Here is a 16,015-nt window from a genome sequence, read left to right on the forward strand (position 1 = left end):
GGGCCCACAAGATGACAAAGTCTCCTTCCAGCACCTTCGAATGATTATGCGGGCGCTGGAAAATAATATGTGTCACCACATAATGGAGAATGTGAGCAGACACCGACAAGTTGCTCACAGGATAATGAGAAAAATGTTCGGCCTCAACGTCTGCCCTCCTAGTCTTTGTAACAGTGGCCCCCCTGTCATAATCACCAAAGATATGATGACTGTCTCCATCATATAGGGCTGCTCCTGTGACACCATCAAAATCAAACCCCAGTAGCTCTGTCCATATAGGAGCAGTCATGATGATATCACTCCCGCAGACACGGGAAGTCAGCTCGCCATGCGCATAGCCAAGGTTCTGGTAGAAGGCTCTCACCATCACCTTCGAGTATGGGCACCACATCTCCGCAAGCACAATTAAATGTGTCTCCTCAAGTAGCGGCACAATGTCAAAACGCTCCAAGTTGAAGAAGGCCGAATCCAGTGATTTCGGCTCGCAAATCTTCTTGCTCATGAAATACTTCACAAACATCTCGTGGGCAGCTATGTCATCATCAAACAAATAACCGAACGTCAAGTCTAGAGCCTGACTCACACCAGCCTGCGGCTGAGAGGATGACGACCCATTGTGTCGACGCTTGCTTCTTCGCTCATTTTCCCCCATCGGCAGCTTTGAAACGCGTTTAGCATTCATTGCGTCACACAATTAAACTGAAAAAAAGCCAAAATGAGAAACATACAGGTTAGGGTTAGGGTTAGGGTAAGGGTATCACATACAAATTGATAAAATTATTCGGTCAGAATCAAATGATATAAACGAAAATAAAAGGAATTCATAAGATTTCAAATGAGGGAGGAATATATTTCATCAATCAGAACAAAATTGATAAAAACGGAAAAAAGGAACCTTGGATCGATTTCAATCGGTAGAAGGCAGAGAGGTTCACACGTCCACGAACTGATGATAGAAACAAGACGAATTTGTGCAAGATTATGCCTGAAAATCGCGCAACCAACACACCTCCAGCAGCTCTACTCGGGTACCCCTTCGTGGGTTTTCCAAATGGGGGCTGCTGGATTATAAAAAACCCTACCGTCGATATTTATCCGGGTACGCACCTCCTTACCCGGGTAACTAATTCAACAATTTTCCCAGATTCAAGAACTCTACCCGGGTACACCCCTCCCTATCCGGGTAGGAAAAATATTTCAAAAAATACCCGGGTAGGGAGGGGTGTATCCGGGTAGGCTTGGTGGTCAACGGTCAAACAAAGACAAATTAATGTTATGTTTTTTGAGAGAGTTAAATTTTCAAATTAATTTCAAATGAAGATCAAATTGGTAATTAATTATTAATTAAGAGTTATAAGTGTCAAAAAAAAACTAAGCTATATTACATAATTAAATTAGATTGGGATTTTCAAAGCGAAAACTATCATCGGTATTCCGCTGGCACTTGATTTGTTTCACAGAGAGGACACACTACATACAGTACAGACTACAGAGTCTCTGAAACTGGGAAACTGTACAGAAGGAGGACCCTAAAGGGACACGTGTCATCCAATAAGGAACTGTCACTATTCACTCTTTAATAACGTCGCCATCATCCAATCCTACCCCATCCACAGCTCCTCGCTTTCACACGTGCTCTTCTCCTTTTTCTCGCCGCTTATCTCTCATCTCTCTTCGAATCAAATTCCAAACCCTACAAAACCAACTTTCCTTTTTTTTTTTTTTTTTTTTTTTTTAATTTCTCTGCTGTGAAACGAGCTTGTAAGTTCTGAGAAAAGGGACTGATTTTGAAATTTTTGAACCGAATTAGGGATTAATTGGGAAATTAAATGGGGACGGTGATGTCGTCGATGGCGGCGAAGTTCGCGTTCTTTCCGCCGGATCCGGCGTCGTATGGTGTTGGGGTTGAAGAGTTGAATGGGAAGCTGAAGATGACAGGTGTCGCCACGAGGGAAAACGTCGACGTATTGAAGCTTTGCACGAAGAGAGGGAACAACATCATCGCCATGTACATAAGGAACCCGTCGGCGTCTTTGACCATTCTCTATTCACACGGAAACGCCGCTGATCTGGGTCAGATGTACGAGTTGTTCAGTGAACTCAGTCTTCACCTCCGAGTCAACCTTTTAGGGTAAGTTATACTATGCGCCCATGCTTATGTTCGTTATTGTAGGATCACAATTATTTATGCCGAATTTCTTAATTTTTTTTTATTTTTATTTTTATTTTTTGTAGTTATGACTATTCTGGGTATGGCCAGTCCTCTGGGAAGGTAAGCTTTCTATGTTATTTTCTCCTTTTAATATTCTATTTTGGGATTTACATGGTTTTGAAGTTGCATACTCTTTGATGGTGGGAGTTTATACATTTTAGAAATTTAAACTTGAAATAGTATGTGTGATTTAATTGGAATATATTACTGTGTTGGATAATGTTCCTTTGGTAATTGTTATTATGGATGGATGGAGGAGTTCGTAGGGGGGAGTTTTTCGTTTTAAGTAAAGATTTTTTCATATTTGTTTTTTTTTTAAATGAGAAAAAAGAAAAAGAAAAATTATTATGTAACCTTCTTTTCGTTTCTGATTCATTTTTATATACATCTTATTATTTCTTTTAATTAATAATAATAATAATAAAAAAATTAACCATTACATTCTTTTTCCATCTAAGGTTACCCTTGATAATATCGTGGACATAATGCTCAAATTTTACTCTCGTTATACATGTCCACGTAAAAATGATGACCCAAAACAAAAAAAATAAAAATAAAAATGAAGAAGAAGAAGCAGGAGCCAGTAGATCTAGATCATTATGAGATTGCTTGATATTTATATGAATGGGAGTGTCAGTTCAACAATGTGCTATTCTTTTGGCAGGCTAGCGAGCAGAACACTTATGCAGATATAGAAGCTGCTTATAAATGCTTGGTAGAAATGTATGGGGCGAAAGAGGAAGATATTATTCTGTATGGACAATCTGTTGGCAGTGGACCTACTACAGATTTGGCTGCTCGTTTACCAAACCTTAGGGCTGTGATTCTCCACAGTCCGATCTTGTCCGGTCTTCGAGTCATGTATCCTGTGAAGCGGACATACTGGTTCGACATTTACAAGGTATTATTCCTATCAATGCTAAATTGGTGAATCACAATGTTCAATTTGGCTCTGTATTTTTCCCCCATTACTTTATTTTAATGATACTTGCCTGCTTTCTGTGCAGAACATTGATAAAATTCCATTGGTCAATTGTCCAGTTCTGGTTATTCATGTGAGTATGTTTACATCTAACAAATGTATACTATTAAATTAAATGTCCCATTGTACAGAAGGGACTAATAATTTGGAGTAATTAAGCAATGCCATTTTGATAGTGTTCTGTTAAAATGTTAAATTCTTCTCTGGATCACATATAGTTTACGAGATACTTCCTTTTGTTGTCTGGGTTGAAGGCCATCTCTTGTTTAAACTACCATGTGTTACAATTGCTTTCTATACATAACCTTGTCATTCCGGATAATAATATATCCGAACCTTTTTCAGTTGAATTGATCTGTTAATATTATTTGAAACCATTCTGATTACAGATTTTGCTCAAAATCACTGAGCAATTCTTGACTATTTTCGTTGTGGATGTCCACCTGACCATTCTGAAAGTATCCATTGCCTTTGCTATGTAAGCTAATAAACTATCTATGGAGATTACAATGCTAAATGGTGGTATCACTCTTTCAAAGCTTTTTCATGCGTTCAAGTTTCTACATCCAATTCATGTTTTTCATCAATTGGAAAACAGAATACCAAAATTATGTTAGCGCATGCTTTTCTATGTTGTGTGCACTAAAAAAAGAGGGAGGGTAGATCAACATGGTTATATGCATAATTGGTGTTTGATTAGGCATTCAAATGGAGATGCACCTTATTTAAATCAACATTCAGCTGACCTAGTTAAATTTGATGAGGGAATGTGTTAATGGGTTAGAATACTTCTTTCATTGGACAACTGTTTAGTTAAATGCCTATACTAATATTATAATGCAATCAATGTATTAAGTTTCAACTTTCTAGTATGTTTATGAAGTAAGATGGTTCTTTGTGTTGGCATGTATCTTTCAGGGAACGGCTGATGATGTAGTAGATTGCTCCCATGGGAAGCAACTTTGGGAACAATGTAAACAAAAATATGAACCCTTATGGGTTAAAGGAGGAAATCATTGTGACCTGGAGCTTTACCCTCAATATATAAAGCACCTGAAGAAATTTATTGCGGCCATTGAGAAGTCATCGCGGCAAAACACTGAATCTGGACCTGTTCCCGATCAACTGGACAAACCTCGGAACAGCATGGAGTTTAGAGAGCAACCTAGACCCAGCATGGATGTAAGGGAGGATTCAAGAAGGAGTATTGACTTTAAAGAAAGGCCCAGGGCAAGCACAGACCATAAAGAAAAGTCAAGAGCTGGCATGGATAAGAAAGATAAAACAAGAAAGAGTGTAGATCTCCCAGAGAAGGCATCTAATGGAGCAGAATCTGAGAAAGCTAGAAATAGCATTGACCGGTAAGTTACGGACCACGTCCAACGTGCTAAGATCATTTGCGCAAATGTTGTTTCTGACTATTTTCTCTATTGTGACTGCAGTTTTGGAGAGATGGTGAGATCTGTTGGATTGTGCAATATTGATTGTTTCAGGCCCGCATCAACTCATGCATAAAGATGACAGAGCTAATACGTTGAGGTTGTATTCTTCTGATTAATTATTTTTGATATGTCGATGGGTTGTATGGGCGATAGGAAAATGTTCCATTGGGTCCGATTTATTTTCCAAAGAAATAGATGATAAAGTAATTTAACCAGGTAGATCACGTGCCATTAAATCTTCCTTTTAGCATGCTAGCGTAGACCGATGGAGTGCATTCTATTATTTGGGGTTGGAATCGCTGTATAAACAACACTTTACTCGTATAAAAAGTCAGCTTTTCACTATTAGATTTACTACTTATGCTTCTGTGCATGTTAACATTTTTCGTGGACGAAAACTTACCGAGTCCAGCTGCTCTGCACTGCTACTGACCCTTTGTTTCCACGAAGTTTTGTTCATATAACATTATCCAATGAACATGTTAAGTAGCTGGGCAGAGTTTCTGGTTTTCTTTGTTTGTTTACTGTTAAATCGACATTGTTGACTTCACTATTGTCTCAATAGATGTCAGTGTGTGAGAAGATTTGAATGTCAGGGAAGGGTTTTAAGGATGAAGGGTCTATATAAACAGATGGAATTTGAATTAAATACAAAGAACTTGGCTCTGTCCCCGCGCTCTTTGATTTGTTACATGGCATAATATGACTACGATTCATGAGCACTTGAACGGGTCATTCCGGCTGAACAGAAAATAAATAATCGAGAAGAAAAAGTTCAAATTTGCCTCTTAGGTCGGGTGTTTACTTTTAGAACGGTGTTGCAGTGTAACAATTTGATGTAAAGCAACACCAAATGTCATATGGCAGAAAAGGTTAATATCTAAATTCAAAAAACACGGATGTGTAATAATTTATCTATGACACATTACTTTTAATCATTAATATAACTAGCTTCAAATTGTCGTTTTGATGTATTTCTAATTTGAGATTTCTATTTAAGATAGGGAAAGGAAGTATAGGGACTCTGGGGAGCAACTGTGCCAGGTATAGAATGAAAATTACGGAAACAGTTGACTAATTTTTTCCTCATTGGACGGCCAGCAAGAAAGAGTAATCTACACGGTCTTTCAAAACAATGATAAAAAACCCTGCAAGACGCTAACTTAGAATTAGAGGTGTCAATTCAAGAATACTTGTTAATCGAGTCAATTATAGGATAGGTCACGCCGAATCAAAATTATTACAAACTGACAAATTGTTGGTTTAACTTAATTTTATTTGAGTTCAGTTGAACTTGCTAGATCGAGTTATGTATATATTTTTATTCTTTTTCTTAAATTTTTAATATTTGGAATATTTTATTTTTATACTTTATCACTTTATTTTTCTTTCACGCAGTATGACTCTCACTAATTATCAAATAAAAGTTGTTGTAATACGATTTTTTTTCCCAAGAATTTACCCACCAATTTCAATGAAATTAATTTTTGTCGTGACAGAAAATGAAGATTTTTGCCACTGCCACTTGTTCCAATTTCATTGGGGTTGGGTGCTTATGTTGGCCTTCAGTTTGTGGTTTCAAGAGTATAGGTTGAAGGAGATTCTACAGTCAATTATTAATGGTTGCGAGGAGCATTAAACAAGTCAGTACATAGCATCAACGAGAATTGGCCATACACGTCTCACACACTTAGCAAGGCCAAAATATTTTCAGTATTAAGGATATACTTGATTCATACACTTCTCATACATTTAATAAGATCAAAATATTTTCAGTATTACAGATATATTAATTATTTTGTATATATTTTATTAAATATAAAAAAAATATTATACTATTCATATTTTTATGATTATTATTATTTCTTTTTTGATAAGAGAGTATCTGCTCCTGTTTCATCCAAAATATGCTCTAGGAAGGCAAGGTGGTGCCAATTGGCTTCGATTATATGCTTGTACTTCACATCGGAATTTTGCAGATTTTCACTCATCCACTGCCACAATGTGAGGAGAGGGTAGCCTATGATACTAGGGAAGTAACTCTGTTCTAGTTATTCTTTATATTCCATTTTTGTTTTGTTTTTTTTTTAAATTATTTATTAAAAGTTTAGAGACTAGCTTAATTAAATTTCCAACATCTTGAATGCCATTTTGTAAGATGTTTAGGTATAAAATTCACGAGTTATTAAAATGCTCTTGTTTATTTAATTCTATCATCATCATTCATTTTAGTTTGTTTAGAAAGTTTGTTGATATTTTTAAGATAAATTTCTACTAAAATTGAGAGAAAAGCTTGAAAAATTAAATCTCATCAAGGATGTGGTCCATAAAATTGTGAGTTTTTGCTTACCAATTAGATCTATTAAGATATCATCCAACCATGTTTCTTAGGTGAGTTGATGTTTCATCAACTCATCATACAAAGATAAAAATCACTTCCCGTTAAATTCGATTAATGAGTTTAGGATGGAGGCAACTTTTGTATGCATCCTCATCTTTGCATAACTGCAAAAATGTTGTTTCCTGAATTCAAATTTATAATCTTTCAATCATAAAGGAACAATTTTACATAGGATGATAAGCAATAAAGTATTTGATATTTTATTAAATTATGTATTAATTTTTTAATTAATTTATATTTTCTTTCTAAAATTTTCAAATGGATTGCTTTGTTTAGCCCATCACTCATAATGAGTTAGGATATGTTTAAATCCATTGATAAGAAATTGAGTGACCCGAGTCATTCTCATACCCCCTAACTAATAAAAAAAAGCTGATTGAGCCAAGAAGGATGATCAATAGCCTTATCAATTGGTTCCTAAATATGCAAGTTACTTTTTATTTTTAATTTTTGTAGAAACTTCTGATTTTTAATTTTTTTTTTCTGTGTTCCAAGAAATTAAGGATTTGTGAATAAACTATGTGATCTAGATAAATATTATACAAATATAAGGCTCAAATCAAAGGTCTTCACCATTAAGCAAAACCTTTAGTCAAAGAAGGCTGCTATCTCATCTTCATCCCCTAGCTCATGATAGCTATTAAGCACCACAATATTAAAGCCTATCTTAGCAACGCTCCTCAACATTAAAGGGCATGACAGCAAGCAACTTCAAGATACTTCATCTCCAAGTATACTTTAGCATTAAGACATCTCCAAGCTGCACATCTTTCCATTATAAATACATACCTATTGACACAAAGGTACATATCTTCTTCTACATAATAAAACCTGCTTGAATCATAACTGACTTGAGCGTCGGAGTGTCTTGCAGGTACACCCCCATCTTGTTCCATAGAAGATCCATGGGATAAAACGGCCCAACTGCAAGATGCTCTGATCCAAGACGGTTCCAAACTGTGTAGAGAAAGATCACATAGTCAGCCCAGTTGCAAAAGCTTGTTCTGATCACTATGGTGAGAAAAACAATCTCCTAGATCTTAAAAGGTCTGTGCATGTCTAATTCTCACCAAAATTATGTAAACTCGTAAAATATCATTTCATCATTGATTTTTATAAACGAGCAATGTTATTTAATATAAACAATCTCCTAGGATTAAGGATTGGAAGGAGAAGAACTAGGAGGTATACTTGGCACATGCTAAGAAAGATAAAAATCACTGCGCAAATTGGCTAACAAAATAGACGATCAACTTAGAATCTAGTCTGCATGTTCATCATAGGCTCATAGCATCCCGTTTGTGTTGCAACATGTCCAGTTTGATAGCTTGGGTTATAGTAGACCCTCTGTTGGTCATGTAATTTTTTTATTTTTTTTGGAATTACTAAAAAACAAAAAAATGTTTTTCATCTTTTCTTTTCACACAACGATATTTCACAAAAAAAAATAAAAATTATTGTGATCAATTTACAAATTATTCTCGTTTCCTTTTTAATTTATAAATGTTTCATGGGTTGGGGGTGAAAATATTTTTTTTATATTATAAATAAAAGTAAATACAATAAAATGTGAACCTAATATAAAAAGCTTGAAAGAATTTTATCTCAAGATTAAAGGTCAGTTCACTTAAGTTTTGCTCTACATGTTTTTATATTGTTAAACTTTTTTATAATTGAATCTGTACTAAAATTTAAAATAATTTATTTTTTAAATATGTAATCAAAGAATCATAAAAAAATTGATTATCCCTGAGTTGACATTTGGAGTAACAGATGTGGAAAAAGAAAATAACCCATAAATCCAATCTTAATTTCAATAAACACACCTATTAAGTAACATGAGAACTAGGGGAGCAACTGAACACACCCACGATAATTTATTTGCAGTCAACAATTTTTTTTTTTTTGTAATTATAAATATTTAATAATTTTTATTTTTTGTACAAAATCTTAAATAATAATTATTTCAATACATGATATTTTATGTGTTGTACAATGATTGGTTTTGTGATTTGAACAAAATAATCTAAAACATGATGTGCTTTATTATTTATTATATAACACTAAATTTTTTGTAATTTTTTATATAAAATAAAAATATATTACTATTTATTGGTTTGTAGCCATTATAGTGAAAACAAGAACAAGAGAAAGAATTCAACTATATCTGGAAGTGCAACTAAATTTTGAGGAAACTAGCAAGAAATATCAAGTGACTCTATATGTATAAGACAGCTCTCCACTCCTGAGAGAGATCACACACAAAAAAACTCCAAGTAGTTCGACAAGTTATGAGTTATTGTATGGTTTTGGTTATGTAAAAAGACAATAGTCAAGTATTATCTAAGAATGTTGCCAATGATATCAAGTGAGACCATGTCTTCCAAATTTTTTCAATAGAGTCAGTACTTGGAGAATAATTTAGGGTGAGCATCTTGATGGCTTATAAATGTCTCTTAAGGTTAAGATTGATGCATATGATGCCCTTGAAGGATATTAATTCATTTGCTAATTAAACATGACCTACTACATTGAGAGTTATCTCATGCACGTAAATTAATGACTACAATTAAATATAATATTTTTTTATTTATTTTTATACAAATATTAACTATATATATATATATATAGGAAAAAATATTTCTCCGACAATTTGAGATAAGTTTATCTCCGACCACCTCAAAACTACGTCATTTTGTTTATTTATTTCCTTATATTAATTGATTCACCTTTAAATGGTTATGATTCTCTTTTTTTCTCTCTTCTTTTATCACCATTGATCTATCTTTGTACTGTTATGATTTAGTAGTTGGAGATAAAATTATCTCAAGCAGCTTGAGAAACGATAAGCCCATACATACATACATACATACATATATATATATATATATATATATATATATATATGGACAAGATCATCTTACACCAAATCTTAACAATTGACTTTTTTGCATCTAACGGCTAAGATTTATTAGGTCTCACTCATTAATTAATTTTTGATTCTCAATAAATCTCAACCGTTAGATGCACGGAAATCAACGGTTAAGATTTGATGTAAGACTTATTCATCTTACACCGGTGTAAGATGAATAAGTCTTACATCAAATCTTAACTATTGATTTTCTGCATCTAACAGTTAATATTTATTAAGTCTCACTCATTAATTAAATTTTAATTCTCAATAAATCTCAATTGTTAGATGCACGAAAATCAACGGTTAAAATTTGGTGTAAGATTTATTGTTGATCCTATCCCTATATATATATATATATATATATATATATATATATATATATATATATATAAACATCTTATGGTTACTTTAACTTTTCCAAAATCAATATATTTTTATCTCAAGATTGAGCCGAAAAACTATCCTAATTCATCTTTACTAATTTCAGTTGGAGATAAGCACAAATAACATTTATTGAGGCCCGACTACAACGAGGAAGTCCCACCAAACTTTGTAAAATATTGTATGCTGGGATTTTACATAGTCTAAGAAAAAAATTAAATGCAATTAATATTAAAAAAAATACTAAACCAAGTATAGTTGTGATTGTCATAAGAAGATTGTACACATCAAGACATTATAAAATTTATGGAAAAAATATTTTTTTTTGTTACAGAAAAGTTTTATCTACCACACTAATATAAAAGTGAGTCTCATTATAATAAGAAGAGAGATAAAAGATTAATGGACCCACTCACTTTTATGTCAGTGAGGCAGAAAAAAAAATTCTGCAACAAAAACAGAAATATTAAACACAAAGATTATACAATAAAATTTTATTTCAAAAATGTATAATGCAATATTAATTTTTTTAACACCAATACAAATACAATCTTGTAGTTTTTTATTACTCCTTAACTTTTTTTCTTTGATATTGTTCCAAATAATAATAAAAGGAATTTACAAAATATATGAAGATTCCCTCTATGTTCTATACATGTTTTATTTCAGATCTCATCTTTTCAATTTCTATTTACATTTATCCTAAATTAGTCTTTTAAGATTTGCACATGCTCATTCTAGTTTGGTCGTCTTAGTTAACCATCACGTTTTCAAATCTTCATTATTTCACTGCATATTACAATTCGTCTTTTCCTCCTCAATTTTGCCTTTGTGATATCTGTTTAGGTATTCAACTCTAAATCTCAGAACTTTTTATTCTTGTTTTTACTATTTTTTTTATTTAGTTTTTCAATTTTTATAAATGTGTTCGTTGGTATAGTTTTTTTGATTTTATCACATGTGTGTACTTTAAGATACTTGATATGAGTACTTGTTTAAAGTTGTTACCCTTATTCAAGCGATAGACCGATACATGTGATACTAATTGATTTCTAATACGATTTCTTTATTTATTTATTTTCTTATTGTGTTTTGATTTATTTAATTAATAAAATAAGATGTGAAAAGAAAGGATGAGCTGAAAAGTAGAGGAAATAAATTTTTCTTGTTTAAAAAGTTAATAAAGAAATAAAACGGAACTCTAAACCTACGTTTTCTCTCATTCGAACTTAGTTATGGGAGAAACAAAATTTATGGCTCTAAGGAGGAACTATAAGAACTGATCCCTTGTTTCCCTCCTATTTATATTTTAACTCTTAGACGACAATTAATTTCCATTTTTTTCTTCTAAGTTCTTCTTAATTACATGAGAGAAAAAGGAAATTAACATTGTTTTCTTTAGAATACTTTTCATAAAACATTTTTTTATTATCATTTAAATTTTATGTTGATTTCAATAAATAAAAAATGAGCATCAATTATTTAGTAGTATAAGTATAAAAATCATATAGTAATAAAAATTAGGCCAATTGACCCTTTTGCCCTTGTTTTTAAAAATAATTATCACTTTGGCCCTCTTGTCAAGCTATATGATACTCATATTCAATGCAAGTCAAGACTCCTCTTCCTCACAAGTTACACATGTCTCAGCTAACTTGGACAACATACATAATATGTTGAATACAACTATAAAAACATTAAAAATAATAAAATGGACTAACTATTATATGTATTTTTTAGGAATGTGCTAACTATTAATGCTAATAGTTTATTAGTATTAGACAAATATCATTTTATATATAATATAATAAAGGGAATTGCAAGAGTTATGTAATAGGAATGAAAACAAAAATCCTGCACTCACAAATTTTATCGATAAGAGCGCCTCATTTTCTTTCTTTTTTTCAAAATTCGTGGGTCCCACCGAACGGTGTGTCTGCAGGAAATTAATTAATCTTTAATCCTGTTACATGACTCTTACAATCCCCTGTAATAAAATAATGAAAGTTTATGGAGGGTCGTCAAAGCTCGCCCCTTCTTCGGTCTGCAATGGTTGTTTCATTTCCTCGTCAATTTATAACTTTTCTTTATATCAATTCACCGACCTAAGACTATTGAAAGTTACCTCACCCACCCGAAATTGGTGATTCCAATTTCGAATTGCTCAAAAGATATGGGGAAGAAGTCACAACATCTCATAATACCTCTCTCAATTGCCGTGGTAGTCTCGGCGGAGAAACTTTCTCACTTCCATGAACTCAACATGAGTTGTGCCAACCTCTCAAGCATCACATTCCGAAGTGACATTCATCCCACCTCCATTACATTGATGACCTGATGGTCTCGCCATTTAAATAAGATAATCTAGTCTAGTTGGAGATCAACATATCTAGCGGAAGAAGTCGTGCTGGTACCCATGTATGGTGACCATCTAGGCATTAATAGTCAGTATTACATTGTCATAACACTTGAGATTTTTGTATCACTGTAATTGGAAGCTCTGAACATTTAAACTGTTGGTGATTGTAGTCAGTTCGGGGTGTACTTTATTATTTGGGGTCGTATTCACTGTATAAACAACACTTTACTCCTCCAAAAAGTCAGTTTTTCACCATTAGATTTACTACTTCTGTTCACATTTTTTCTAGACAAAAACTTACTACTCCAAGTGCTCTGCATTACTTTGACACTTTGTTTCTACGAAGTTCTGTTCATATAACATTGTCCAATGAACATGTTGATTCGTTTCTTATTAATTTGAATGTTAGGAAATTAAGGATGAAGGGTCTATATAAACATATGGAATTTGAATTAAATACCAAGAGCTTGGCTATGTACCCGGCTCTTAGATTTGTTACATGGCATAATATGGAATAAATTTTTGGCATTCCACTAATAAGAGTATTACACATCAGAGGAGAGAGAATAAATTTGACAGAGAAAAAAGAACTTTTGCTGATATGTAATATTTCTATTGATGGAATGTACTGAATCTTTAGTGCTACACTAGCACCAAAGATTTATTCCATAATATGACCACAATTCTTGTGCACTTCAACGTGTCATGTAAGCTGAACAGAAAAATAAATAAATAAATAAATAAAAACAAGATGTTGCAATCTAACAATTTGATGTAAAGCCACACCAAATGCCATATATGGAAGAAAAGGTTAATACCTAGATTCAAAAAACACGTATGTGTAACCACTAGGGCTAGCCTAGTGGTGTGGGTGTGTGTAATAGGGTGTGTGTGAGTGTGTGATTGTGTGTTCTATTCCTGGTAACCTAAAAAAAAAAACATGTATGTGTATTAATTTATCTATGACACATTACTTTTAATCATTAATATAACTAGTTTCAAACAGGCATTTTGATGTATTAAATTTCTTACACGTAAAGTTAGAGCTTCAAATAAAATGTCGAATGCGATTTCTATTTAAGATATGAAAAGGAAGTGTAAGAAGCAACTGTGCAAGAAAAAGTAAATCTACATGGTCTTTCAAAACAATGATAAAAAAACCCGCAAGACACTTAGAATTAGAGGTGTCAATTCAATTATAGGATAGGTCAAGCCGAATCAAAAGTATTATAAACTGACTGTAATACAAAAATTATTATTATTTTTTTGGATTTTCCAATAATATGTCCACCTATTTCAATAAAATTAATTTTTTTGGTGACAGAAAATGAAGATTTTTGCCACTGACACTTGTCCCAAATTCACGAGGTTTGGGGTGGGGGTGCTTATCTTGGCCTTCAGTTTGTGGTTGAACCGTTGAAGGAGATTCTATAGTAGCTTAAGATTCAATTCTTAATGGTTGCTATAGGAGCATTAAACAAGTCAGAACATGGCATCAACAAGGATTGGTCCATACACGTCTCACACACTTGAATGCAATGAGGTGGCCAACTGGCTCGCAATACATGCTTGTACTTCCCATCAGAATTTTGCAGATTTTCACACAACCACTGCCACAATGTGAGGAGAGGGTAGCCTATGATATATTGGGAGCAACTCTGTTCTAGTTAATCTTTATATTCCATTTTTTTTTTGTTTTTTTTTAAAAAAAAATTATTTGTTAAAAGTTTAGTTTGAGACTATCTTAATTAAATTTCCAACATCTTGAATGCCATTTGGTAAGATATTTACGTATAAAATTCACGAGTTATTAAAATGCTCATATTTATTTAATTCTATTATCATCATTCATTTTACTTTGTTTAGAAAGTTTGTTATTGTTTTTATGATTAAATTCTACTAAAAATGAGAGAAAAGCTTGAAAAATTAAATCTTATCAAGGATGATGGTCCATAAAATTGTGAGATTTTGCTTACCAATTAGATCCATTAAGATATCATCCAACATGACATTTAGGTAAGTTGATGTTTCACCAACTCGGTTAAACATATTTTTTTACCCTAATTATCTTTTCGAGGCGAGTTGGCTTCTTTTGGTATCTCCATAAGCGTCGACTCTTTAAGCCAGCTACGAGACTAATCTGGAGTGTAAAGCGGGTCAGGGATGAAAATATTTAAACATCGCAAAGTGGCATATGAGAATCGAACCGAGATCCTTTATTAAACACACACACACACACATATATATATGTTTTGGAGATATTCCAATTGATTCATCATTCACGACTAATTTGATTTGGGACGATTTTGGGATTAAGACATTAAATTTTTCCCAAAGACGGTACCGGAGAGGATCGCATGCTCTCAACTCACCCTACTTCATATTTATTTGAGTTGTGGGTTTAGCAACGCGTTGATCAACAATAAAGTCTTTGATATTTTATTAAATTATGTATTAATTTTATAATTACTTAATTTTTTCTTTCTAAAATTTTCAATTTGTTTAGCCCATCACTCGTTTTGTATTTAAATTTAGAGGAAAATTATACTTATTACCAATTATATTTATCACTTCTTATCACCAAATCTTAAACTCTAAACTATTATAATTTATTGGGAATAATTAATTAATTAATAAATATCATCCAATAAATTGTAATCGTGAAATTGACAAAAACCAATGGTTAAGATTTGTTAATAAGAAATGATAAACTCAATTGGTGGTAAGTATAACCTTTCCCTTAAATTTAATCAACTAATAATATTTTTTTTTAATAAAAATTATTACCAAATTTTCTTTTTCTTATAATGGTATAGGTACTTATGGAAAAATTATTAGTGCCACGAATTGGAGAATTCAAAACCAAGAAACTAGTTGTATGAAATTATGTTTATAATTTTTGGTGATTATTGATTTTTTTTTAGGTTATTCTATTTACTTATTTTTCATGTTTATTTTGTTTACTAATCTCCAATACTATTAAGTCAGAATCTTAAAAGAAAAAAATGATAAATATTAGTTGAGATTCTAATTAAACTAAGAAAGATTGATAAGTAGGTGTGAAAAAAAGATAAATTGAAATCTAATTTTTTTATATTTTTCTTTAGGTACATATAGATTAAAGGAAATATTACTCTTGTTTTACACGAAGTAATTATCTTCTTTTCTCTCATTTCAAAAATCATGTCTTTTTTTTTTTTTTTTTTGCTTTTAAATAATGAGCCGTACTAACACAAGGGAACTAGTCTTATGTTACACGAAAGTAATACTAAGCATAGATTAAAGCATCGTTGTTATTGTAAAACCCCAAAGGGAAGGGTTTTT

At 32.4% G+C, this 16,015-nt stretch overlaps 1 protein-coding gene across 2 annotated transcripts; it reads left to right on the forward strand.

The window, feature by feature from the left end:
* Positions 1 to 1,556: 1,556 nt before the first annotated feature.
* Positions 1,557 to 4,968, forward strand: LOC133290179 (uncharacterized). 2 transcript variants are annotated; one of them, XM_061488230.1, is made up of 6 exons: positions 1,575 to 2,131; positions 2,236 to 2,272; positions 2,877 to 3,113; positions 3,220 to 3,267; positions 4,113 to 4,555; positions 4,637 to 4,968. In XM_061488230.1, the coding sequence occupies exons 1-6, from the start codon at positions 1,830 to 1,832 to the stop codon at positions 4,707 to 4,709; spliced, it is 1,140 nt and encodes a 379-aa protein (XP_061344214.1). In that variant the 5' UTR covers positions 1,575 to 1,829; the 3' UTR covers positions 4,710 to 4,968. The 2 variants fall into 2 exon arrangements, with proteins under 2 accessions (XP_061344215.1, XP_061344214.1); XM_061488231.1 differs by lacking the exons at positions 4,113 to 4,555; positions 4,637 to 4,968 and adding an exon at positions 3,584 to 4,089 and having other exon boundaries at positions 1,557 to 2,131.
* Positions 4,969 to 16,015: the final 11,047 nt, after the last annotated feature.

The sequence above is a fragment of the Gastrolobium bilobum genome, unplaced genomic scaffold, assembly GCF_033153095.1.
Source record: "Gastrolobium bilobum isolate Gb01-03AN ecotype WA unplaced genomic scaffold, APGP_CSIRO_Gbil_v1 utg17055, whole genome shotgun sequence".
Taxonomy (NCBI): Eukaryota; Viridiplantae; Streptophyta; class Magnoliopsida; order Fabales; family Fabaceae; genus Gastrolobium; species Gastrolobium bilobum.

Excerpts from the sequence above, each read along its gene's own strand:
- LOC133290179 (XM_061488230.1), top strand. The coding sequence starts at position 1,830 with ATGGGGACGGTGATGTCGTCGATGGCGGCGAAGTTCGCGTTCTTTCCG. Across the intron at positions 3,114-3,219 it reads ACTGGTTCGACATTTACAAG|AACATTGATAAAATTCCATT; the intron begins GTATTATTCCTA and ends CTTTCTGTGCAG. Across the intron at positions 4,556-4,636 it reads GCTAGAAATAGCATTGACCG|TTTTGGAGAGATGGTGAGAT; the intron begins GTAAGTTACGGA and ends TTGTGACTGCAG.